Below are 27,520 nucleotides of genomic sequence, written 5' to 3'. Positions count from 1 at the left end.
CAAGATTAAGAAAAACAGTTTAATGCAGTATCAGGAAACGCTGTTTAGGGGAGGTTTCAGAGCATCAGTTCTTCCACACTTGTATTCATATACAGATACCTGAATAATCAGCTGTTTGATGATACTGAAGTACTGAAATACTGAAGAAACCCACTGCACAGTCAATTACTTTGGTATTCAAGTGTGCCAAATGAATGCAAAAATATAATGTGAAAGCAACTGCAAAAGCATACTAATTTAGGAAAATAGAGCTCCCTCAGTCCTCCAAAGGAGGCAGACATAGAGGGTGTCACAGAGGTAGATGCTGACATCAATGGAGACGCTGGGCAGCCTTAAATTTTAGTGTGAAGTTCAATCCCATTATAACTAATTCTTATATCATAGTTTTTCTGTAGAGAGGAGAAAGTTGTGTAACAAAAGAAGCAACTTATTCACATTATATTTAGATACTACTACATTGTAAGGTGACAGAATGCATTTTTTTTTTCCTGTAGTTTCATAATGACTACTGTAGAGAGTCCAGGAGCCAATGAGTACAAAATGCAAAAGTTGTTATGATCAGCCTACACAGCAACATCAGGAAGGGTTAACCAACATCCCAATATAAGTGCTTTTACACAAAAAATAAAGAATTTACAGTTACTTTGTGGACAAGCCCTTATTCATATTTCATATACAACACAAAACCAACATACATATACAGTACAGAAGATCCTAAACCAAAATTTTGTAGTAAGAACACTTGGAGGTTTGCAAGGTTCTCTTACTTGCATGTGCTATAAAGCTTATTAAAAAAACTCCACCTGCAGCAATTTACTGAAATGAAGGTTTTCTTAATGTCTCAATGAAAGCACGAAACTGCACAGACCGTGACAGGTGGCAAATTATGGACTACTCTCATTTGTGTGTGCATTTTTGTTAACACATGTATTGTTGATTAGCAAGTACTAGACTCACATCTATGAAAATAAAAATCTGACTCTTAAGCTTATGCTATTCACACTAAATCTACAACATTCATTTGCCTACAAAAATATTTTTTAAAGTACACCTGTAAAAAAACCCATACATTTCTATAGTTATGAAAAAGAAAATTAATAAAAAAATAAAAAATTCCCCTAACGTGTGCTCCATTAACTCAGTCTTTTATACAAGAGAAAATAAATTAAAAGGTAGATTATTGTGAACACTACCCTCTCCAAAGAGAGAAAATAGAGACAAAACTGGATTACATAGACAGTTTGGCAACTTACATACTGTATTTGAATGTTAGTCAGAAACTTTGGGAGTGACTTCTCATCTATTTATATAAAACTCATGCCAAATGAATTATATTTACTATGACTTTCTGCATGTATGATAGCTTTCACATAATTCGGCTTCCTGAAGTTCAATATAGTTTAGCCACAGACAGAATTTACAGATGACAAAACTGAGACTGAAAATTGTCAAAACGATGCTCAAATGCTAATTACCAAGTTCCACCAAGCTAGTAAACAGAGCAGTAAATGTTCTGTAATGACTTTCTTCTCAATTGTTAAAAAAACTGCCCCTCTTTTATGCTTGATAGGTAATGATCTCACTGGAAAGAGCAACTTCATTTAGTGAAAAGAATGCAAGGGAATATAAAAGTTGATAAATATTATGAGGAAAGAAGTATGTATCAATTCCCTTGACTTGGTCAAATGCACTCTTGCATAAAATTTGAAATTGTAACTCTTTTTTTATATCTTATCATTAAACTTTAGCTGCAACGTGAAAATGCACAGCCATGGCAGGCCATCCTTCTCTTTCAAGGTGTATCTGTTCATCAAATTCACACTTCTCTACCTTATCCAGGACACAACCAATCATGCAGCAGCTGGGAATTTAAAAAACAAAGTTGTCACATGCAATAAATTCTCAGAAATTGGTAACACTGGGTGTATATAGGTTGAAAGGCTTTGCTTACAGACCACAGCAGCTTAAGTGCTGGAAACAGTGCAGTTACATCAGTGCAGCTCTCCACTCCATCTACTTGTCCCATCATGCTGAGATGGCTATTTTATTCCACCTCTGATTTTATAAACATACTTCATACAACATATACTAGCTACCAACTCAATAAGCAGAATTTAAGGCACATTTTGAGCCTGTGCTTCGATTACAAGCTCCTCAGAATAGCAATTCTTCCTAAATGTCTGAAAAACATTTTGCACATTTTGAATACTTCCATAAGCTAGTATTTTTGGCAGAAGGCAATCCTGTGAGATATTTTAATTCTTTGTATATTCTTCCTGGCTGTACAATTCTGTTATCCAATTTACTCTTGTCTAAGTTGAAAGAACACACACCAAGATGCATCTAAGAGATGCAATAACAAAAAAAATCATGATAACACGAAAACAATGAACTAAGGTGATTAGTATTTTTAAAGTGCCATTATTAAATATATTAAATGAAAGAGATTGCAAGTGATTCAAAAGTGAGTCGAATATGAAAGTAAGAGAGATAAATGGACTTAGTCTTCCTAAATTCATGATGAAAAAGACAGACTGGTAGTACATTGTCTCCTCCTGTCATTAAATAAAGAAAACTGTAATCTGTACCCTAATCCTCTTAAGTTCATCAGAGGCAGACACAAAGACTGACACAATATGCATTCCAAATACATTAGCAGATGCTAATTCTTTACTCCAATATTGAAAATGAAGAGTTTTGATTTGATGATACTAATTTAGAGAACTTCCACGTCTCTTTACACCACTATGATATGGAGGGCCACAAGCCACTAAAAATTTTGTACTTCACCACCGAATAAGCAAATTACAGCTTCTTGCACCACTGTTTCAATCATGTCTTTTTCATTCTATGTTCTCACCTTCTTTAGTCCTAAAAGTCCATTCCCCTCTAGCATTGGTGTTGACTGCACAAACTCAATCTCATTTTCGTTACTTGCAAGCAATAATCAGAAAGAGTAACACCTTAACATTCCCATAAAAAATTCAATTTTAACAATAAATACCAAGTCTGTGATGATCTAATCAATAACTTAAAAAAGCCCAAACACTTTTATTTAAAATTAAAACGAGTGACAACATACCATATTCTAAACCTTCCACTTTTAAAATCGCAATTTGGTCAACCAGTTGTTGATTAGCTTCCACTAAATGTTAATACAGTATGACATTTAAATTACTCCACCTAGACAATTAACAAAGACAAAGAACCACTAATCTCAAATCAGCCACATGGCCAATATTCTTAAAATGCCCAAATTAGTGTTCTACTGTGTTCCACTTGAAGTGCAGCTTCTCAGGAGTTTGCCAGGAGCTGCTGTCCTTCATTGGTTGATAACACCATCTGACAATGGGCTACACCACCTTTCACAATGAATTCAAGTGCTCTGAAGAAAGGGCTCACAAAAATGTGCATTTCTAGCGATCTGCAAGCAGACAATATGCCTTCAGCTCCTTTGGTTTTAATAATGTTCCCTTTGGAAAGTGAATCAGTTGAAGACTGTTCCAATAAAATAATAACAGTAACTCATAGTCTAGACAAGGCATAAACCACTGTCTATACAGTTTGTGACAACGTCCTTGTTTTTCTTTCTTCCACACTTTTTTTCCAGAGACCATGCAGTGAAGGCAGTTTAATTTTATCCATATTCTTACTGTAAACATTAAGAAATATACCGACGACAACCAGTAAGCCTGACCACACGTACCTAAAGGGGACGGAGAGGAGGGGAAAAAAGGTTACCATTAGCACTTTATCTGTAGCTATTACATACAATTATTTGTGGATTAAATAAAAATAAAGTGACTACATTAAGGAGAGAAGACGCTAAGGAAAAAAATCCCCACAAATTAGTGGACTCAGAGAGAATTTTCTTGAATCCTTATTACTACTATCCTTCTACCCTTCCTTTTCCCTGGCTGGAGAGCTTATTAAGGCGCATTTCTAGTTAAATAATAACTAGGCAGTAACTGTTCTTTCTCACATGAATAAAGTAGTCCTGAGGGGTTTTAGTATGTTTTTCCTTCCTATGGTTATGCAAGCTACACTCGCTATTACTGGTCCAAAATGTGTTCTCACTCAGAGCCTTATATCCGTACTTCCCAATGTAAGCACATTTTTGGTTCAGCTCTCTGTTATTTTAAGTCTCAAGATTTTTAGTTGGAGTAATTCCATTTGAGCATTTGGCTGCAAGCTTTGTTCTTAAATCTCAAATAAATTTATACATAACAATAAAATGGAATACTATTTTGTTTCAAACCAAAAGCAATTAGGATCAATATAGCAACTTAGCTGCATTTTTCAATGTAAGCTCTTCCTTGAAATTAAAAATAGTGAAGAAAGCCAAGCTCAAAAATCTTGCAATGTAATATATCAAGATAATAGAAGCTTGCAGTTATTTAAAAGAGCTAGCTAAGAACTCAAACCTGAGCTCATAAAAGGGGAAACAATACTGTAACGGAGGAAATGCATTACTTCAGCCAAATCTTCCTCCACAGAGAAAGTACTCAAATAATTTATTAAGTATCATAAGTTCTAGATATTATGTAAGATTTTTCTTAAAAAAAAAAAAAAAAAAAGCCAACAAATGGAATAGCTTGTCTTCCAGACCTTTACAAAAATGGAAGTTATTTTCTCTAGCATCAACAAGCCAGTCAATACTTACAGCAGATTGCCAACATTTGTAGAAGACACAAAATGAAAAGCATTAAAGCCTGAAAGTGATTAATTACGTGTCGTGGTTTTGTTTAGTGGGGGGGGGCCTAAGGTGGTAGCTTCTGTAGGAAACTGCTAGAAGTCGCCCCCCTTTGTTCAGTGGACTCGGCCAGGCCTAGGGCGGACCCGCTGCTGGCCAAGGCCGAGCCGATTGGTAGCAGAATGTCTCGTGATAACGCCTCTGCGATAATGTATTTAAGAATGGGAAAACAGAAAAAAAAAGACAGAGGAGAGAAGATGTGAAGAAGCTGAGCGGGGGCAGAGGCGCAGAGAGGGAGGCGCAGGCCTCATGGGCCTTGCAGGCCTCACCCTCTGGCCTCTTGCCAGGTGGCCGACTGGGCCCGACTCGGTCCAGCCCGGCTGCAAGAAGTGGAGAGGAGATGAGAAGTGAATAAGATGTAAAAAAAGATCCTGAGAGACATCTACCAGCCTGTTGTGAGGAACGGCTGCAGACGCCAAGGTCAGTTCAGAAGGAGGGGGAGGAGTAATGCGGCTCCTGGCCAAGATTCCCCTGCAGCCTGTGGTGACGACCATGGTGGAGCAGGTTGTCCCCCTGCAGCCCATGGAGGTCCACGGAGGAGCAGAGATCCACTTGGAGCCCGTGAAGGACCCCATACTGGGGGAGGTGGATGCCTGAAGGCAGCTGTGGCCCGTCCCGTGGAGGGCCCGCTGGGACAGCTGTTCTGGAGAGACTGCACCCGTGGAAGAGATGACCCACGCCGGAGCAGTTCCACAAAGGACTGTGGCCCGTGGGAGGGACCCCACAATGGAGCAGGGGAGGAATGTGAGGAGTTCTTCCCCCGACCATGAAGCAGCGGTGTGAAACAATGTATGATGAACTGACCGCAACCCCCATTCCCTCTTCCCCCCCTGTGCCACTCGGGAGGGGAAGTTGGTAGAGATAATGTTAAGCTTGGGAAGAGGGAGGGGTGGGGGGAGGTTATCTTGTTCTCTGTCTCATTATCCTGCTGTTTGTAGTAATAAATGAATAGTTTTCCCCAAGTTGAGTCTGTTTTGCCCGTGACGGTAACTTTAAGGATTTCTCCCTGTCCTTATCTCAAACCTTGAGCCATTTTTCCTTATATTTTCTCTCCCTGTTCTCTCAGAGTGTGGGGGGAGTGAGAGAGAGACTGCGTAGTCTGGTCTGATCGGGGCTGAACTACGACATTACTGTTGTTATATTTCCATGATTAAGACTTTTTTTTTTTATAAAATACATAAAAACTCATTTAAAACTATAAATACTTACTGGAATGTGAATGGCTTTGCAAAGAACAGAAAAGAAAGCACAATGGTCATTGCTTTTCTTCCTGTTGTTACTGCAGAGGAAAAAAGAAATATTTACTTCTTTAAGAATACAGTTACAGCAAACGACCATAATATAGTCTTCAATATTAGCAGATAACCTCATTACATAATTAAGTGTCTGGCTAAAATGATGATCATCCTTGGTGCAAACACAGAGTGCAGATGCCCCAGTTCAGTGCAAAATAGTGCTAGCACCATATGCTGTTTGAAACAATTACACTGCATCAGTAGTATCAGCTCCAGTCACAGTATCCACAGCAGAGAATCTTCCAGAACAAGACTTGCTATATTTAATAACTTCATGCTAATCAATTCACAACATCTAAAAGCAAAAAACAATCCTTGCAAGTAACTGATGGTATAAACTAATCTGTTAAAGCAGAAAGAAGTGGTATCACTATTTGGATACACAAAATCTCTTGCCATTTCCACTTCATGTTACGACAGTTCAGTGGTGTTTTGGGCCTTATTTTTAAGTGGAACGGGATCAGCATCATGTCATTCTTTTAAAGTAACTGAAAATTTACCTAACAGCACAGAGAAATACAATTTTGGTTAGAAACCTAAGAGACCAAGGATATCAGACTTCAATGATTACGCATTCGGAAGTTTTTGTCAAAACCATTAAGAGATCACCCTCTACATGTAATCTTATCCCTAGAAAGAACCAAAGTAGTACGAAAAGTTGAGAACACAATCATGTTGCCAGAATGGAAGTAAACCATCTGTTTGGGTTACTCTCAAAGTAACTACAGCTCCAACAATTATTTTATCAATTTCAATGCTATCTAGTATGAGCAAGAATACAGTGTTGCTAGCATACTGTGTATACTGGAAAACCTATATAGTTTATCCTTGAAACAAAATCAATAAATGAGTAGAAATTACAGAAATTTATTTTTAAAAAAGTAACAATGCAGCCACGCGTACAAGTCTAGTTATGAAGATGAAGGGCCTGAGAAGGTGTTATATGATAGTGCAGGCTTTTCACTTAAGAAAGACGCCAGTACAACTGTCTGCACCTAAAAAAACCAATTTTTTTTTTCTTAATCGATAATATTTTGCTTACCATGAAGTTCTTTTTACTACATCATACTGGAAAGTCTTACTTGTGTAACCACATTCACATTAGTCTTACTGTAACATACTGACAAGAGGAACCAATGACTACTGATGTATATTCACGCTGTTACGGCTAGTAAAGCAAGTTTCATTCTCCCAAACCCTCCCCCATAAACAAATAATTACTTAAAAGCATGTTATGCAGTGGAAGAAACAGCCTTCACCATTGCTTTACCTGCCCCAGTCTCAACTTTTTAGTAACAATTTTCTTTAAATTTTAAGAAATTTATGCGCATCAAATAAAATGGTTTTCTGTTATATGAAAAATTAAAGGAGAATGAAAAAGAAAATTGAGTTTTAATTAGAAAACAGTTTACAGATGAATAATTTAAAAAATGGTTACATTACTTTAGTTTTTCTAATTACGATTATTTCTGTTCTTTCAAATCAGTTATTAATTAAAATATTTATGTAACCATTTCCTTCTAAATTAAGTGCCTTTTCTTCTTTTTCCCAATTAAGTCTGATAATTTCTCATTCTGCTAATAGAAATACAATTTTCATTAAACTCTTTCACCTCACTCCCCTCCAAGAAGGGGGAGGGTGGATGGGGTGGGAGGGACAATAATGAATGTAGTGTTCTTCCAAGGCACAATAAACATTTTCACATTGCTAGAGGCAAGACAAAAAGGGCTCAAGTGTTAAGATTGTCAAGGTCAGGTATAAGAAAACCTGGGAAGGGTTTGCTATTTCACAGCATTTTTAAATATTTGTTAGCACAGTAAGACTTTTTTTTTTTTTTTTTTTTTTTTTTTTTTAGAGAGTTATTTTAATACATGAACCAAGCCTCTCATCTGGGCCAATTTCCAGTCAGGAGACATACCGAACTTTGTTAAAAAAAATTGCAAAACAGCAGTGCTGCAGAGCCAACAATTAATAGGAAAGCACAGCATGTAATCCTCAGGTCAGAAAACAACCGTCTATATTTTCTTCTCCACTACTGCAAATTAGGTAGAGCATCACAGAAACCAGCTTTTAGGAGCAGAGAGGAGAAAATGGCTCCATGGCATCTTGCTGACACCTTCCCCTCCCAGGCCCTTGTGTCTCATGTTCGTAATTTTAAGGGAAAGTAACCTCAGGAAGGAATGAATCTGATGTAATTGTTCTTGACAGACTACTTCAATGTCTACATAAATCACAGGAGAAGCTAGATAGGCAATAAATGATTTTTGAAAAATACACTCAACTTACATTTTAGAGTTTGGAAGCAACAATTGTCTATATACAAACAATTTTACATTCTTTAGCAGCTGCATAAAGTAAAGAGTAATAATTTTAGGGATAGCCTGAAAACAGGCGTACAGGAAGATGCTGAAAAATGATCAAGTGTCAGACTCTTCCTTTAGTGTTGTTAGATACATTAAAAATGTAAACATTGCCGTTGACTGCTGTTAAAATGAACAGCAAGGTCATTTCCTCGTATTACAACAGCTGAGGACGTTCTGATATGTAAACACTTCGGTCACTCGACTGTTTTACAAACTCATAATGATACAGGTTAAAAGCATTCACTTGTAACACAGTTATGTCATTTGGCTGTAGCTAGCTTTGTGACACTCAGGTGTATAATAAAATATGCCACAGCCTCACAAATACAGATGCAAGCCACAATAAACTAGTACAAATAACTTCCGAGTCACAACTTACGTCTCATCTGTCTTATTAGCCACTCCTTCGAGTTAATGATTTTCCATACTGCCTCTTCCTTTAAGGATTTCAGGCAAAGTATCAGTAAGTTCTGAACACAACACACTTCCTTCTCTGAAGCCATACAATTGTCCCTCCACTCAGAATATGTTTAGTTTTAATACTTTTCATTGTTTCTAAGTACACATCAGCCAATGCATTAGTAAAGACCAAGCATAACCAGGTGCCATCACTTGCCAGCACAGTGCTGAGACTCATTGTGCTCAGCAGCTTCCTCACTCATAGACAGCCAGTCTCAGGCAGCAGCATTTCAATCTCTCCACATGATTCTTCCAGATGATCGATTAATCAACATGAAGAGTATGTCCAGCTGCATATGGGGTAAGGGTCAAGTCTGAATATTTATAAAGGTTGAAAAATCTATAATGGTTGTGACTGCCTCTTGCTTCATTCCTCATCTATCCAGACACATACCTGGAGCATGCCAATGCAGACAGGTCTGACTTGCATTTAATGCTGGGAAATTATGATACTATTAGGTGAGAACATCACAACACAGAAACTTTTTATTTCTGCATGAACTATCACAGGAGCAGACAGGATGGCATTTAGTGACTTTTTTTTAGTGTGGAGAAGATTCCAGTAGCTTCTTACATACTTCAGGGACTTAAATTGTTCCACATTCATGTGTGGCTAACAGACACACCACTGAGTGGCCCAAATCTTTTCAATATATAAGCAGACTTCTTTACATTTGTTTATTCTAGCATGGGCGATACAGTCATATGCTGTACTAAGTGTTTAACAGATAATATGACTGCTTCCACTTTTTGTGGGACAATTACATTGGAAGGCTAGAAGATGATCTGAAAGACTAAACAGAGTATGCCTCTGCCATTAAAGATAGGCTTGTACCCCTCCTGTGAATACACAAATTGCAAATTAGAGATAACAGAATAGCTGTAACACAGCCCACCAGAAATTTGTTTAGTTCAAATTCTGACTTCCAAAACTAATACACACCTTTTATTCCATTCAGTTTAATAAAAAGAACTGAGGAGATCTCACGAAAGTTAGAATTTGTTCCACTTCAGTTTAAACTGAACTGTGTCACGAGTGTACATTTAGCATTGCTACAGCAGCATTCCACTGAGAGTGTATGGACATTCAGAAGCTTTAGGGGAGTTCTTCACACTTTTTCTAGCAATACCATTTGTTGAAAATCTCCAGAAATTCTGTGCTTAGAAACTATGACACTGTCTACTATGCTCTACTGGAACATCCTTAATTTTCCTTCCATGTTTCAAATAATACATGTCTTTTCCTTACACCTTGCTATACATTTCCATTGCAATTCCTCTGCTTAGAACAGTGTTGTTTCTGCATTCAAAGACAACACAGGCTATATGCACAAGATTACCTAACAGGCTCTTCCATGGCTGAAACTGCAGCACAGAAATAACCAGGAAGCTCTCAAACACAAAATACTACAGAAGATCCACAAACCAAGATCAATCAGCACAAAGAACAGGAAAAAAAAAGCCAGAGTAAGCACAATTCTCAAAAGATCTGTCCAAATTAATAAAATAGGATTATTTTATGTTTTTATACCAAAAGCAGTAAAGATGTCATTTGTTCTTACCTGTTACAGCCAGAAGGGCACCAAAGATTTTAATCAAAGCTAGAACAAAGGATATGCCAAAATACCCAGTCAGGGAGAAAAGGAATGCATAACCGTAAGTCTGAATTGGATGCTGCAACAACAACAAAAAAAGCCTGTTAGGAAAATGTAAAACAAACCCTGAGGTATTGCAAAATGACATAAAACTACAGACTTTAATCAACTGCTTGAACAGTAATAAGCTGTTCAACAATGCATTCATGCAAAGATCCTTATTTAATTTTAGTTAAATAATGGAAAAATAATAATGAAATCATAAGCTCATAAGTCTGGTCCTGTGATTTTTTTTTTTGTTGTTTTTTAAAACATTACCGTTTCTTATACATCAAAGACTAACAGCTTGCTTAATGTATGAATTATACAGGTTAACCAGTTTACATGATGAAAGTAGAACTTTAGAGAAGTGGTGAGATTTTCTAAACTATACAGAGCAATGTTTTTCAGTGAGGTTCTTCATCAAAAAAAGGAAATCTTTACACCTACCTTTGAGCAAAATGTTACTGCAGGGCTTAATCCAGTAGTGCATGTTAATCCAAATAAAATATACACAAAACCTATTGAATAGGAATACAAAACCTAGAATAGTTTAAGAAAAAATAATTACCAAGTAATGCTAGAGAAAAGGACAAAATTAAATGCTTTCAAATGCTTGGCCCTATTAATACGTTAAACTTCTCAGAGTTTAATTTGCAGTGTTTGAAGACATTTTTACTAGGATTCCTATAACAGCTGATGTACAGTGAAAAGTGAGTAAGAAGTGTTAGAGACATTCTTCCTACCCACAACTACACAAAAAAAGTTTTGTAAGATAAGTCAGTTAATAATATCCTGAGGTCAATGTTGACTGTGGTAAATCCTTCAAATTCAGGATTTCACAGCCTAAATATAATTTCACATAACTATGTAATTTAATAGTTTGAATAATATGGTAAATGTACTTTGTTTTCTGCTACTTATCCTGCACAGTAAAGATTCATATTACATTAAATGTGTCAAGGGTAGCACATAATCACCATGAACTTCCAGAAGTGTCACATAAGTTTGATCTCTGTCACTTAGATCACATACATGGCACACCTGCATTATGGTTACAGGATACAAGATTTTCAAATACGAGCAGCTCTGGCCTAGTTCAGTACTCAGAACAGACTATGCTCAGCAAACAGGTAAGCTCTTCATTTTGTCTGTATCCTTATTTAATTCATAGCTTCATATAGCAACAAAAGAATCTTTATCCTGTCCTTTCCCATGTAGAGGCAACAAAACCGGGCAACATTTAGTGGCCTTTTCTTGTGAAAAATGGAGACAGTGAACAGAGCTGTTGTATTTACTTGATTTTAGAGAAAAAGATGCCAAATATAAAAGATGCCAAACATAAGCTTTGTCTAAAAAGAAAAAAAAAGTCAGACCATATGAACAGCTAATCTACATTCCAATTAAGTATATCAGAAGTACCAAGTAAGACTTTTTCAAAATCATGTATTTCACTGAATCAGGAACTCACATATTCACCCACTCCGAAAGTCAGAGTTTTACTGATTTCAAAAGCTTCAAAAAAGGCTGCCTCTCAAGTGCTAGTACACTCTAGAATCAGAGTAAGAAAAGGAATGTGTTCCATGTAAAACATGCTTATCTATACCAGAAGAACAGTATGTATTTTTCAGAGATTAAGTGCATGACCTTACAGAAAACACTCCGTTGATGTCTGGCCTGCAGGGTAGACAAAGAAATTGTTGCTAGAAATAAGTGGTTTTGTAGCTGCAATACACATTTGAAGTTGCACACAGAAAGCAGTACCACTGAAAAGTTAAAAAACAAAACAAAACAAACACAAAAAGCTCCTAAACAAACAGAAAACCCCAAGAATAGTACATCAAGAGCCCTTGTTTCACGTTTTGTCATTGTATATCTTGTATATGATATAAAGTGTTCTTTTAAAATTACAAATCTGGTATTTACCATTTCTGAATTAGAACCATTGTGCAGCTTCATAGCTTTTTCCTGTACATTTCCTATAACTGCATCTGCGCAGAGGGCAAGGGATATTAGGACCACACCTAATAGAAGGAGAAACAAACAAACAAACAACCCATCTGTTTCTATACATAAATATATAGCATATTTAGCAGCGAAGTAGAGTAGTGAGGATAACCACTCTGTACTTATCCTGAAAAAAACCAAATCTCAGGAACAGAAAAATATTAATAATACACCCTCTATATAATATTCTAAGTGTCAGCAAAAGTATTTCATTATACTAGTATAAAGCAGTGTCCACTCCCATTCCCTCCACCAGTTAACCACTGAGTACCGTGTTTCTCTAAGCTTGATAGGAACATCGGGATTGCTATGAAGACATGAGCTGTAGTTTTTGTAGTAAGAAGAGTGAAAGAATGTCAATTGCATTTATTTAGATATTTTAAATGATAAACAACCGGAGAACATACTCTTTTGAGTAGTTAATTCTAGATTATTTTTCCCGACAAAGGCAAATAGAAATGTTAGATGTAACAACAGAACAAATGCAAGAGGAATCACAGTGGAAATCTTTCATAGTTGAAATATTAATTTTAGAAAACTATAGTTCAGGTACAAACCCCGTTGTTTTAGGTTACCATATTTGTTTGCAAAAAAGTCACTACACAGTCAGTAATATAATCAGCTTTCCAATAACAAAAATGAATAACTCTTTATCCGTGCCTGTCACAATTCATTTCCCAACTGCCAAATTTTGATTCTTTCATGACCGTAACAACTGCTGTATTTAATACTGCAAAAGTTAGGAATTAATGATGCACAGAGGTTGAAATACCACTTTTCCTAAGTATACAACATTACAGACAACATCAGTCATCAAAATCATATTTACTCTCTGCTCTAGTGTTGGTTCCTTAAAATATTTAAACGTCGGGGAAAAATGAGGAGTGGAAGACTAGAAACAAACAGCATTATATTTTCTTAATATTGTGTTCTTATTATCAGAGGTCTCAAAATAGGCATTCTGATGGACCACATGGAATATAAGCTTCTGACAAAGAAAAAAAAGATCCCAGCTCCTAGGATTTTAAAAAATGTTAGTCTTTTAATTCTAAGATGAATGAAGTTTAAGGTGGCATCTCCTTGGTCAGTTTCTGGATATATGGGAACTTCCAAACCAGTGTTTTCAGTTTGGGAACCATTTCCTTTCCCAGGCTAGACTCATGCAATCAAAGCAACAGAAGACTCTTCATTACTCAAAGTTATCAGGCATTGCAAAAGGTATGAGTCAATGGAAATGACACAATAACCTGAATAATACTGGTTATGCGAAAGAACACAGTATAGAAATATTAACTCCATGGATTCAGCTCTGGTCCAAAGGCATAGTAACACCCCTAGCTCAGCAACAGCCTCGCTGCAGATCACTTCTGCAAAGTGACTGAGTACGTCTTCATCTTTGTTCTCTATCATGCTGGTTCCAGTGGTGCTTAACAGTCCAGACATGTCACTGGACAAACACATGGGTCCAGTACCAGATTGAGATGAAAAGGTTATCTGGAATCTGAAGTGCAAGTGTGCATGGAAAGGAGAAATGTAGGGACGAGTCACAGGTTAATATTATGTACATGCACAGTTTGGAGTATGAAGAGAAAAATTATTCCACTTGTTGTGATGGCGCTGCACCTGCTGAGCAGCAGCAAAACCCTGAACGAGACCAGTAATGTTATACAATATGTAAAGTACGAGTAAAAATTATTAGAAGAACTGGTCCTAAATTTGCTCTGAAAAAAATTAAACCTGGAGGTCTTGCACCAACAGACTTGATTGAAACACTGCATGACATTGTATTTTACACTATTAACATGATGCTTGAAGTCATTAGAATAGTAACACTGCTTACACGTTTATAAGCTATTGGATATTTACATAAGCAATGTAAATACAATACATCCTCACACTTGCAATTCCCACCACGCAAATGTGTTAGACTAGAGGGTTGTTTGGAAATTACCTGCCCATTAAGACCTCTTTAACACTCTACATTTTAGAAGCTTGCCATACATAAGATCAGAAGACATAGTAGAGGTAGCTAACCAAGTAGTATCAACAACAGTGAAGCTAAGGATGAAACACCTCAGTCTGCAAAAGACTAAACTGCACCTGTAAAAGCAGGCTAGGGTGGAGGAATTTTCATGGAATTCATACTTCTACTGTGTCTTCACTGAAAGTAGTTACTTTCCACTGAACATCTGTAATGTCAGAACAGTGGAAGTTCCCATAGCAACGGTGTTTCTAGACTGTCTCTTTCTGCACACTCTTCTCTTCTGGCTTCTCTTTTGGAAGTCTTGTATCTATTATTCACAGCTATTCAGAATATCTACCACTTCCTCTCCAATCTGATAACACTAGGACATGCTTTGAGCTCTTAGCATTAACTCCATCTTGAAAATTATACTTCTTCCTTAGTTACAAATATGTACCTGTTCTGGCAGAAGACGGTTTCTGTTCTCTTGGCTGACCTCTTTCATTTGTAAATAAAATCTGTGGAGATTCCTTTTTGGCCCAGAGATTAGATTTCAATAGCAAGAGGAACAAAATTAAAAAAAAAAAAAAAAAGGGACTTGTAAAATTGTTCATCCAGATAATATCCAGATAATATTTTATGTCTGCTTATGCTCCATTTGTAGTATTTGCATCAGACAACAAAGATTATGTGTTTTGTTTAACTTCACAGCATAGTTTTGCTCTCTTATAACTGTGAAATGTAAACAGGTTGTTCTTAAGTTAGTAGAAGCTACATGAAATCATGGTAGAATCATACTAGTTTGCATAGATCCAGTTCTACATACATCACTGGAATGAACTCGGGAATTAGAGGGCACTAAGTAGGCAGTAACATAAAACTGCAACTTCAGAAAACAGTAATTTAATTGCTGTTTATGATTTTGAAAGTTTTAATAGCCTTAAACACTTTGTTATTTCTTTGAAGGCACTCTATGAAGATATAAAATTAAACTCTATCTCTGCTTTCAGTTCTTATTCTGTGATTTACATCAAGAAAAGTGTAATTATTCAAAAGAATATGCCATTTTGCAAAGTAAGCAAAGTTTTTAATAGTTCTTATCACTGGTTTTACACTTTGGCAGTTACCTATTTCTGCAATACCAAAAATCAATTTGGTATTGCAATACCAAAATTTCTTGAAGGAAGGGACAATCTTTCTCCATAATACATCCAAGAAAAAGAAAAACTCCACCTTTCTCCATTATGAAAAGTTTCTCCTGGCTAAATTAAGTGACATGAGAATAAAAGAAAATAGGGAAGAGAAATACAGAAAGATAGAGAATTACAGAGAGAACCTTCTCAGAAGGTGAGCAGGAGAACTTTGAATCATGTTCCTAACGGGAGATCCAGACTTTTGGGTTCTTTCTAAATACCATTTCCACCGAACTAACTTCCTCCAAATGGCAGTGCTCTAAGCTTCAGTATAAGCAGACTTGTTTGAAGTGTTCACAATAAATTAATAATGTAAGACAACCTTGTTTATTCTCTGAAGATATTTAAAGTTTTTTATCTTAGGGTTTGCAGATCTTTGAGGGCAGTCAGGACTTTGCTACATTTGCTGCACTTTACCCTATCCCATTCAGTTGGAGAATAATCTTTTGAAATCTTTTCAGAATTAAGTCATGGCATGTATTTAAAACAATTCAAATTTTACAAAAGGAACATATTAACATCTGAATACATTTAGAGGCTATAGCAAAAAAAATAGCTGTAATGGTAACACATATCTATACATCAGAAACACTAGAATATAATTACATGCATACCAATGTTAAACAGTACTCAAAGTATTTTTTTCTTCAAGTAGCCACCCAGTTACACCACATATAAACACATTCAATGCAGAGCAGGTTATATAAATTACAGACTTACATAATTTCTTCTACTACCAGTAGCACTGGAATTACATTAAAAGGCATGAGAATTAACTTAGGGGCCAGGTAAAAGATATATACAGTTTAGACAACACCACAAATTGATCATTACTAACATTAGATGAAATAATATTTTGTAAGGACAGAAAAAAAGTCTTTTCCTTAAAACACTGAATTTATTATTACTTTTAGGAACAAAACTTCTTAATCAGTGCCTCCACTATTAAGAAACAAAGGTTTCACATTGAATGGCTGTTGTATTAGTTGCTGCAACTCATATCAGAATTTCAAAGGGAGAATACACTAAAACTTGAATATTGAAAAGTTTTCAAGGTTCAGTATTAATCCAAACATTGAACAAGTAAATAACACGGATTTTGTGAACAACAAATTCTCCCTTGTCATTTGAGAAATAAATTCAACTAAGTTTTTAAACCCAAGCAGGTTAAAATGTTTTCTTTCCTTCTGATGTTAGCATAGAAAAGTTCAGCATAGAAAAGTTAGAACGTGGACGCTCCAGCTAAGAACTACAGCAAATTTGAGTGAGACCAGCAATTAGTATAAAGTAAATGGCTCTGAAATGCAAAAAGACTTAAAGGTTTAACTAGAAAAGACAATGAATCTTTTGAAGTTTTAAAATGGGCAGCATGAATTTTATCATATTCATTTTAACATATATTCTGGGAAGTAAGTATTTCCTGCGAACAAGCACAAGACATTTCAGCCTAAAGGGTACAATCTCCAGAAGTTTTAAGAACCTAAAAACTACCACTTAGAATTAAGGCCTCTTCTGCCAGAGATATAGTTCTGCTAGTGCACAGCTACAATGAAACCTGCATTGTCCATACGATACGTGAAGGTAGTCCACCAAGAACGCTCAGAACTTCTATGGAATGCTTATTGTAGGAAAAAGCAAGCATTTCATTAAACTTTAAAACAGAATATAATCTTTACCTGTCAAGTTGAAGTTTGGTGCAACTGTGCTGTCAGCTAAAGTAAACCATATTAATCCAAGACTCATACACAGGGCAGCAGACACATCTGCAATATTATAACGTTTTCCTACAAAAGCAATACGAACAACACGAATGGCCTGTTAAGAGTCTCAGAACTTCATGTTTATCCTGTTTAGCAGACTAGAAGGCAAAGGAAAAATTGTTCCAATGTCACTTTTACTTAAGCAGAAGACTTAATGCTCTGGCCTTACATGACTGGAATTAGTTTGTTCTACAACAGTTCCTAACATGGAGGAGGACCTTAACAGATACTATCTGATTCTTTTGGTCTGTTTTAGTTTTACTCCTAATGTCATAAAGCACATTCTCAATAATATAAAGCACATCCTCCCTCACAAAGCACCATCTCAGCAACTTCAGGACAACTTAGATATTTTCTTAAGATTTCTCTCTCATGCAAGACATTTAGGCTGCCCTTATTGATTAGGGAGAAGTCATTCTCAAACAATAACAGATGATTTGGGTACTTCTAGAACCTACATTGTCCCTCAGTTTGAGAGAGATGGGATGTGCTGGGTTGTGGAGAAAGAAATAGGGTAGGGAAATAAAAGGCAGGAGTTAGTATATCTTCTTTGAAATAATATATTCCTTTCCCAGAAGCTGTACTTTCAATATAAGCTTCCAAATGAATGTTTTAATACTGAAAATTTTAAAAGAAAATTTTAAAAAAAAGTAATTATTTTTTAAAAGTACAGCTTCTGAGAATACAATACTACTAAAACACAATATAAAGTTTCAGAAAGCTTTAAGGGAATACCAATCGCTCTGCATTAAAATGACACAAAAATGACTCCTAGTGAAAAGTAAATATTGTGCGTGCATATGCATATGTAAACTCGTAACCTCTTCTGAAAGTTCAGCTTTCTATTGCAACTAGAAGGCCAGAATTAACTACAGAAACAGAAATACATCATTCTAGATTCTGTTCCATAACACTTGCCCATACAGAGCTTTACTGACTTAATTAATTCTTGTGTATTGAAGAAATAGAAACTTTTATAATATACTTACGTCTTCTAAATAAAAAAATACTTTAGTATTTAGTTTATTCACATAACTACAGTCTTTACGTGGTGTTCTCCAGATCCCTTTTTCTGTTCTTGGAATACAAACTACAACTTTAGGACTAGCCAAAGACATGTAAAGTCAGGTATATTTCTGATTAAATGTTTGTTTAATCAGAATTTAGGAATTTTAATTAGGAATTTAGGAATCAAGCTTTTCAAAGACTAGGAGATTTCTTCACAAATCATGACTAGATTTTTATTTTTGTTTTCCATTCCAAGTTTTCTATTTCAATATTGAACATATTTAATTTATTGAGTGATTTATTTTAGAAAACAAAGTTATATTACTTAAAAATTAATAAAGCCTGCATAAAAATGAAGTTTTGCAAGTGACCTGTACAACTTCTTTTTCCCCATGTTTTGTATTCATCTAACTCTATTTGTACATTTTCTGAGAGGCTTCAAATATTCATGTTTTTTCTCCTACAGGAAAAAATGCTATCTGTCCCTCAGAGCCTCAGTGGAATTTAACAAAATACAGGATTCCATATATGACTGCCTCCCAAAGAAACAATAAAAAAAACCATGTGATAGCAAGACTAACACTTACCTTGTATAAAAACCCCACCTATCATAACTGGAATCAGCTTACAGCACTTGAAGATCACTTGGGTAGGGTAATTCAGATATCCTAAAGAGGTATTTGACAAACCCATAGTTCCCACTGTTAAAAACGCTATTATCATGTAGGTTTTGCCAGGAATTCTACAAAATATAAATGTACAAATCTTGGTATTAGATGCATCTAGAGGAAGTTTAGCTTTGAAGATTTAGATGAATGAATATGTTTGTAATACAACTTGACCGTCTTTCTCACTGAATTTCATTCCATAATAGAAATTAAAAAGTGCACATAAATGACTGATTTCAATTTTTTTTTTTAATTACAGCTAATAAACAGCATTCAACTAGAAGTTTTTATTTTCTTCATGTCTGATGAAGTATTCAAGTATTAACTCTAACCTCCTTCTAAGAAGGTATATTATTTACAGAAGAATCAAGACAAAGGCTTCAGGTTGTTTGTTGAAGGAAACACAGAAGGTTGGTATACCAAGATATCCTGAATCTTAGTCCTGTCATGGTATGCATTTTTTGGTGAAGTTTTCACATGAACATTGACATTTTCAGAACTAAGTAAGCTGAAAAAAGTACCATTGTTTATAAAACTCAACAGAACTAAGAGACGAGTGACTCAGATACCATGAACTGAGGGCTCCCTGAACATTTTCAGATGCATTGTTTGCAATTTGATGGAATTATTACCTCACAATAGATGATCCAACAGTAATTTTTAGCAATCACTGTACTCGCTTTGTGAAGTGATTTTCTACAGTTATTGTTGTGCATATGTTCATTTATTTTTATGCATACTCAGAGCCACATTAAGCAACATAAGGAGATGTCCTGCTGTAAGTCTGTCTTATCCATAACTCATTATATGATGTAGGCATACTCTGAGGCATGCAAGAAAAAAAATTAAAATTCAAGAAACAGAATTCAGGATAAAAATTGGGAAACAGATATTTTTAATGTCTACAAGATGATGCCTAGGTTAAACATATTTTATATCTTATTTTCTGTAAGATCTATATTTCCAACACAACTTACAGGGTCATGCTTCATAAACATCAGCAACTATTTGGTAATCAAAGCCTAAATAATACTTACAGAACACCCAAAAGGTAACTATGCAATATTATCCAATGCATCTCAAAAAGTCAGATAACTTTAAGCTCTCAGTGTTTAAAGTAAAAACAATAATTTCTCAAAGTTACATTGTTCTGCTATAAAATAATTCTATCACCTAAAATCAGTACTTGGAAAATCAGCCAAGGTTGACTACAGGTAATGAAAACTAGTTATGCTCAACTAGGACGTAATGCTTTAAAGCCATTTTAAAATTCACGTACACCATGACAGCCTCTATCCAAGCTTCCAGAGGGCCTCAATATACAGTTTGCAGAGGCTATGTAGCTGGGCAGGAAGCCAGACACTGTCAAAACACTGAGTCAGATCAAACTATCCCACATCCATAGGATTCAAGACAGTGAGAATGTCCTTGGTTAACTGCAGTGAAAACACAGAATAATTTTGTGGCAGTGTGTTATGAGTGCTATCTTAAATGAAAAATTCAAAACCAAAGCACATCCTTTGAAGCAATCCTACACAGCCACGTGGCAAACAGAGAGCAGACCTCTGATGCTCTCCACAGTGCACAGCATGTTAGAGAAACCTCTCAGTAAGGAGGTGCCAAGGTCAGAGGAAAAGGAATTCAATAAGAGAGAGCTTCAAGTACTGGGCAGTGCAGTGACCCTATTCTAGATGTGATGATCCCAAGCAGCACATAAATAAATCAGTCTGTATCAGCAACCTTAAGGGTAGAATATGCTCTGTAAGTGGGACAAAGTAACAGTACAGTCAACAAGACTACTTACAGGTCTGAAATCTAAGCAGGTGCTTATAAAACATCTTCTAGTGCCATCCAGTAAATACACATTACTTTAACTATGCAACTGCTATCAATGCCTCACAGTATTCACACTCAAACAACAGAATTTAAATTTACCATAATAATAAAAATGCTTCTAATTTAATGGATAGTGGGTAAAATGCTTGGAAAAACACATACCTTCTCCTTTTGTCCTGAATCAACTGCAATTCTATTAGTCCAAAAATGGAATAAAATCCGAATTGCACTAAAGTGAGGTACCAACCAAACGGTTTAAAACCTTCCACTGAAAATATCAATTCCTATAAAAACAAAAATCCACCAAGGTGACACACATACACCAACATATTAAATAGAAGCAAAATCAACAGATTTTTTCTTCTTCATGTACATGCAAATCTAGCTTTTGCAGCTTCTGGTTATTAACTAGAATATATGTAACTTGCTAAGTATTGAAAAAGACAATTTAGGTTCTCTGAAATGCAATGAGAAAATTTGCTGCTGGTGTAAATCCACTGAAATTAATGGATAGATTCATCACGGGAATAGATTCAATCCATCAATATTTATCTCAAATTATAGATGGTTTCCTGTCTGCTTTTCAGTTAATTTACTTTAGTAGACAGTTTTAAACCGGAATTTATAAATAGCTCACAATAAATTAAATACAAACTTGCTCTAACGGATGTATTTACTGGTAATTTTAATCTCTGAGGAATGTGCACCTAATACTTTGAGTGCCTACATTAAATAGCACTTGTGAGCTTATAAATTTGCAGGCTGTAGGAACATTTAAAATCAGAGCAATTTGTTATAGAAAAATACATGCACTGCCTGAAGAATTATGTAGATGTGTCAGTTACAGAAACAAAAGGCTACCTAATATTTTCCTTTTTGAGATTCTGCTTTCAATTACCACTAACTTCGTCTAACTCTTTTGAAGTAACTTTACCTAAATTCTCAGCTGTTTTTGAAAACTGCATTGGAAACATGGTCATTTTTAATTATCAAATTTTTAAATCATAAAATCATAGTTTTATTGGAAGACTCAACTGAACTTAAAAAAAATTAAAAAGAAACAGAAATGTTGTTGCTCAAGACAAAAGAGAAAAGGTTAGCAGAAAAAGAAATGTTTAACTAAAACAGCATAAACACTATGTTTCTGCTTAACAACCAACCATAGAAAATATTTCAGCCCTGTTCTGAAGAGGAAGCAGAGAGAGCAGACTACTATTACTGTACAGCACTCACGGAACTCAATGACATGTAAAGGTTTCAGCATCAATGAAGACTTACATGTCAGTCTGTACAGTTCCACAATTTTTCAGAAGATGATGAAATCACATTTAAAAATACACATTCAAAACAATATTGAAAGGTGTATCTTGCACACAGAAGTAAAAGATCAAGTTATGAAAGTCCAACTCAACCAAACCTTGTAGGCATGTGAACTGTAACGGAATCTTACTTATACAATTACTTGCTGATCTTGAATTCTGAAAGCTTGACTTTGTGATCAGTATATATTTTAAATATCTATACATATTAAAATACATACTATATTGCTGTGATATTGAAGAAAAGGGGTAGAAGGAATAGGCCTAAGACACAAATTCATAGCATTTACCTGTAAATATCCATAGATCAGATAAAACATAAAAACTCCAGAAACACAGATGAAAAATTGAGTAAGTTTGTTAAATTTGCTGAGGTTCATGCCAAGAACTACAATATCATCTACTGATTTGATATGAGGAGACATAGTTTGAGATTTGGAAGGTACACTGATGGAAATGTATTTTCTTGATGAAGTGAATTTCAGATCCATGATTTCTTGTTCGCTGCATTCGGTGCTATTGTTATCGTCTTTCTGCTCTTCTCTTTCTGTGTGTCCCCCGTCTGAAAGCTGAAAGAAACACTGAAGTCAGATAAGACAAAAGACACAACCTTGCAACAGTAACAGTAAACAATTGTGACATTTATGTAGAAAATGCAAAGGTTTAAAAGTTTTGCTGGATTGTTTTTATTCACAAATTTTATTTATCTTTCCTGACGTCCAAAGTTAACATCACTTAATATCAGAGGCTGACACCACTTTATGAAAGCAATTTTGCTTCATGTGGGCAGTAGTATTCCTATGCTCTCCAAAACAAACAAACCAACAAAACAACAAACTGACCCCAGAAGACCAGCAACAGAAAACCAGCTTCAGTATCACAATGGCTCAAACTAGCCCTTTTATGCCAGTACTTACAGGAGTGACTGCTTGGGAGAGAAATGATCCTCATGATCAAATCACAGTCAAAGAACTGATATTGAAGCACCGCGGTTCTGTCTACTTTACTTCATTTTCCCAGCAAAATATACCAGACTAGTCTACTACACAGGAAGCCTTGCTAAAAATTACAGATTTGAGCCTGTGACTGGTTACAAGTGTTGAACTGTAAGTAAAGTTATCCCCTCATTCTCACATCTATTCACTACTTCTCACACACTTCTGAGAAAAAAGAACATGAAGATGGAAACAAGAAGATTAATAAGCCAGATTGGTTATCTGATGAGGTCTACCATATGGTAATCCCTCTAATATTAAAAATATGCAGCCATTTTGACATGTAATAGAAAACAAAACTGGATAACTGAAGCCAGGAGAAGGAATTTAGCAGCTTAATAGACTGACAGGCAAATCATTATTTTCTCCAGCTCAGCAGAGAGTATGGTGTTTAAGGCTTTTTTTTTTTTTTTTTCTTTTCTTTTCAGGCTCAAGTTACATTGGTTTGTCAGTTGTCTCAAGATTTTTAAGTGTAGTCAGCATCTAGTTAAGCGAGCAATCAGTAATTAAATTCTGTTTGTCTCAACTATTTAGTGGTTAGTTTTTCCTAGCTCAGAAATACTTCTCTTCATCACACACGTATGAAAAATACTTTTCACACTGCTTTTAAATGGAAAATGTGCTAATATATAAAAGCCAGACCATACAATAAATGTAGGAAGTGTAATCTGCATGGCCATCGGTAGTTTATTATACAATACAAGAAATGACAAGCTTCGCTGAAAAGTGAAGGGTAAGTATAAAACTTGCAATGTGGTTATGTTCCCTTTTTTGAGACAACCTACTACCAGGTTGGAACAAGATTCCTAGGAAAGTTCTGGAAGAACAGCTTTGGGACTGTAACAGTAGTTTAGGGACTATAATAAGTATTTGTGTTTAAATTCAGAGCTTTTCAGTTGAAAACCAAAAGCAAGAAGTAGAAAGTTTACCCTTGTGGATTGTTAGTTAAACCCAAAATGAGGTGGCCATAAAAAAATGGGAAAAGTTTAAGTAGACCCTATGTCATGCAATGACGTACTAGTGAGCCTTCACGTACAATATCATACAGCGTTCTGATCACCCTTAAAGACAGATTCAAAGAACAACTGCAAAAAAACATCAGGGTGGAAGAACAGATTGCCCACCTTATGAACTGAAATAAGACAAAAGCGCAACTTGTCTAGCCCAGCAAAACCCTGCTGAAAAGAAAACAGAATTACTTTTATTGAACGTACCACTGGGATTACCACTAAGGAGGAAAAGTCATTTTAATTTTAATGACAGTAGCATGAAAGCAAATGGGCATGAAGTGATCACGAACAAACTTTACTAGAAACTACCTTTTAATCCCTGCACTATCTGTATTCTGGAGCAGCCTAAAAATGAATGAAGGAATAACTGAACTCTTCTTAAGGTGATGTTTATGAAAGCAGTTATGTAGAGCTGTTACGACTGGGCTGAACGAGTAGTTCCCTTTAGTCTTTTGTTTATAGCACTCCACCACTATGGAAAGCAGAGTCCCTGTAGAAGATACTCTGTGATCCTTACTTGGTCACTAAACCAGGATATGAATTACTACCCTCCTCAGAAGAATTGCATGCAAAGTCAGGACTCCCAGGATCAAGCCCAAGGAGCAAATCACCATGAAGGAATGACAACGTATTTAGAAATCTATCCATTGCTGACATCTTAGCTCAAATTGTATTTTCATTGGTGCCTGTTCAGATCTTTCCTGTCCAGTGTACACTTCGTCTTGGTAAGCATATAGCATTTGTTAATGTCACGCTTTACCAGCAGGAAGTAGAGCTGCAGAAGTAATCTGAGCCTCATTTTTCACCCAAGCTGAAACAAAGAGAATGGCATATGCCCAGCAGAAGGTATAGCCATGTACGGTCATGTGTGCTTCAAGAGCCCAAAAGTGGAGTGAATTGAATAACGCGTAGTTTTGTACCTACATTTTCCACTCTGGCCACTAATTGAGATATTATTTGTGTAATATCTGTTTCAGGATAAGAAGAAATAGCAGGAAGAAGAAAGAGTAACAAGTATATTTACGGATTGGGTCTGCTGGGATGGAATTAATTTTCTTCACAGCAGCTTGTACGGTGCTGTGTTTTAGATTTGTGACCAAAACAATGCTGATAACACACTAATGGTTTAGCCATTGCTGAGTGGAACTTGCATAGCACCAAGGCCTCTTCTGTTTCTTCCTCTGCCCTCCTCCAGAGAGAACAGACTGGGGTGTGCACAAGAGGGTGGGAGGGGGCACAACCAGACAGATGGCCCAAACTAACCAGATATTCCATGCTATAAAGCATCATGCTCAGCACTAAAAAGCAAGAGCAGGTTTAGGGAGGTTAGCCATCTTTTGCTCAAGAACTGGCTGGGCATCAGTCTACCTGTGGGAGGAGGGATTGCCTTTATATCACCTGTTTTATTTTCTGTCTCTTTTTCCACTTTTCCTCAATTTCTTAAACAATTTTTATCTCAACCCATAAGTTTTCTCGCTTTTCCTCTTTTTTTCCTTCTCTCCATCCCTCTGGGGGTTGGGGGAAAGTAAGCAAGCAGCTGTGTACTGCTTAGCTGCCTACCAGTGTTAATCCACACAACTAACATAATTTTCCCGATTTTCAACTACTTATATTCAAAATACTTCCTCAGGAACACCATCAGTGTTTACAAGCTGTCCATGTAATTTCTTGCAGATTACTGAGTCTACCAGTAAGAAGCAGTAAGAAACAACACTGATAGCTGTAGTCATGTCCAAGGCCATCCATAAGAAGATAATGCATAGTAATTGTTTTTTCTCTATTACGTTCTAAAGAAAACAAAAAAAAATTACCATGTTCAAGTAACATTTCAAGCAACATTATTCAACTACTGGAGAAACTGTAAATGTATGTACCCATTTGAAACACTCTCCACTAACAGTGACAGAACTCTTCTGAAGCCCACCGTGACCTCTCAAGCTGTTATTTTTTTAAATATCAAGAATGTTATTCAGCCTCTTCTCACCAAAATCCCTCAAGCAACTGATTCACCTTTTGTACAAATACACAGCAAAAAATCTGTTTTATGAAGAGTCAAGTGGCTTAAGAGCTGTCTTGATGTGTGTAAAATAGCATATTCCCCTCTTTTTTTTCCTCCTGTGTGTAAAAATGTAAACACATTATTTAGATCAAGGACTTTCTGTTCCTCCCCTTTTGAAAAAAGTCCCATGCACAGCAAGATTTTAACCCCGCAAACAAGTAAAATAGAGAGATTATTACATGAAATAAAAAAGCAAATGAACAGGTAACTAGAAAAGCAAAATTTGTTTGACCTCCAAAATGTTCATGACTTGCATCAGTCACAGAAGAAACATTATGAAAGTGCTGGAGCTTTTTTATTTAACCCTGAAGAACACCCTTTAAAAACATCAGTATGGCAGAAACTAGCATCTCAGCACTCTCAAAAAAAATCGCTCGCCTGAGCCATGCAAGGCAAGTTCCACGCTGGCCCTGGCCAAGATACACTTCCTTGAAAGTCAAGTCCACAAATGTCGCATGGCACGACAGCAGCTGGCACGGTAACAGGGATACTCCGGGTTAGAGGGACGCATACATAAATCTGTCGGACACCCGAGCAGATCCTCTGCTTGATGGTACCCGACTCCTGCCCCGAAGGCAAAAGAGGGAAGGAGGACAGGGACCAGCATCATTTTTGAAGCTTCCTTCCTACCCACTAGCCTTCGCCACCCGAGCTGCCGGGGCCGGCCCACGCCACGCCCCGAGGCCAAGACAGACGTGGCTCTGCCCGAGCACCTGCCGGCTGCCCCGGGCAGGGCTGGGACGGAGGCTCTGGAGCCGCCATCCCTCGCTCCTCCCTCCGCGGAAAGGAACATCTGGCTGCTCACCGGTCCCAAGGGCCCAGCGCCTCCTCCAGCCAGCCAAAACCCTACCGCCAGCCAGAACCGGCTGCCTCCTCCGGCCGCCGCCCGGCCCCGGCCCCGGCCCCCCGCGCTCCTCACCGCCGCCTCCATGGCCCCCAGTTGCCGGGTGACGCTCCCCAGGAAGCGACCCCGCTTCCTCCCCGCTCGACCCCGGTAGGCGGGGGAGGAGCAGCTCCGCCCCCCGTACCTGTTCGGCCGGGGAGGAGGCGCAGGGGAGAAGAGGCACGGCGGCAGCGGCCAACCGCCCTCCTCCGCCAACCGCCGCTGCAGCGCGCACCCGGCTGCCTCCCTCCAGCCTCCCGCGCCGCCGGAAGTGGCGGAAGGGATGCCAGGGGTCGGCGCGAGCATCGAGCGCAT

At 36.9% G+C, this 27,520-nt stretch overlaps 1 protein-coding gene across 2 annotated transcripts; it reads right to left on the bottom strand.

The window, feature by feature from the left end:
- On the bottom strand, positions 1-27,520 carry SLC35B3 (solute carrier family 35 member B3). 2 transcript variants are annotated; one of them, XM_086740228.1, is made up of 10 exons: positions 27,370-27,520; positions 22,549-22,832; positions 21,102-21,223; positions 19,023-19,177; positions 17,344-17,451; positions 12,431-12,528; positions 10,955-11,047; positions 10,433-10,544; positions 5,963-6,032; positions 1-3,706 (listed from the first exon to the last, which is right to left on the bottom strand). In XM_086740228.1, exons 1-10 carry the CDS (start codon positions 27,518-27,520, stop codon positions 3,556-3,558), a joined length of 1,344 nt encoding a protein of 447 aa, XP_086596354.1. In that variant the 3' UTR covers positions 1-3,555. The 2 variants fall into 2 exon arrangements, with proteins under 2 accessions (XP_086596354.1, XP_086596353.1); XM_086740227.1 differs by having other exon boundaries at positions 22,549-22,827; positions 27,351-27,491.

The sequence above is a fragment of the Chlamydotis macqueenii genome, chromosome 2 (assembly GCF_036417535.1).
Source record: "Chlamydotis macqueenii isolate bChlMac1 chromosome 2, bChlMac1.mat, whole genome shotgun sequence".
NCBI lineage: Eukaryota > Metazoa > Chordata > Aves > Otidiformes > Otididae > Chlamydotis > Chlamydotis macqueenii.
Note: the sequence above shows the minus strand (reverse complement) of the source record. Positions and strands in the feature narration are given on the sequence as shown.

Excerpts from the sequence above, each read along its gene's own strand:
- SLC35B3 (XM_086740228.1), bottom strand. The coding sequence starts at position 27,520 with ATGCGCTCGATGCTCGCGCCGACCCCTGGCATCCCTTCCGCCACTTCC. Across the intron at positions 12,529-17,343 it reads ACCAAACTTCAACTTGACAG|GTGTGGTCCTAATATCCCTT; the intron begins GTAAAGATTATA and ends TCCTTCTATTAG. Across the intron at positions 3,707-5,962 it reads GCAAAGCCATTCACATTCCA|GTACGTGTGGTCAGGCTTAC; the intron begins GTAAGTATTTAT and ends CGTCCCCTTTAG.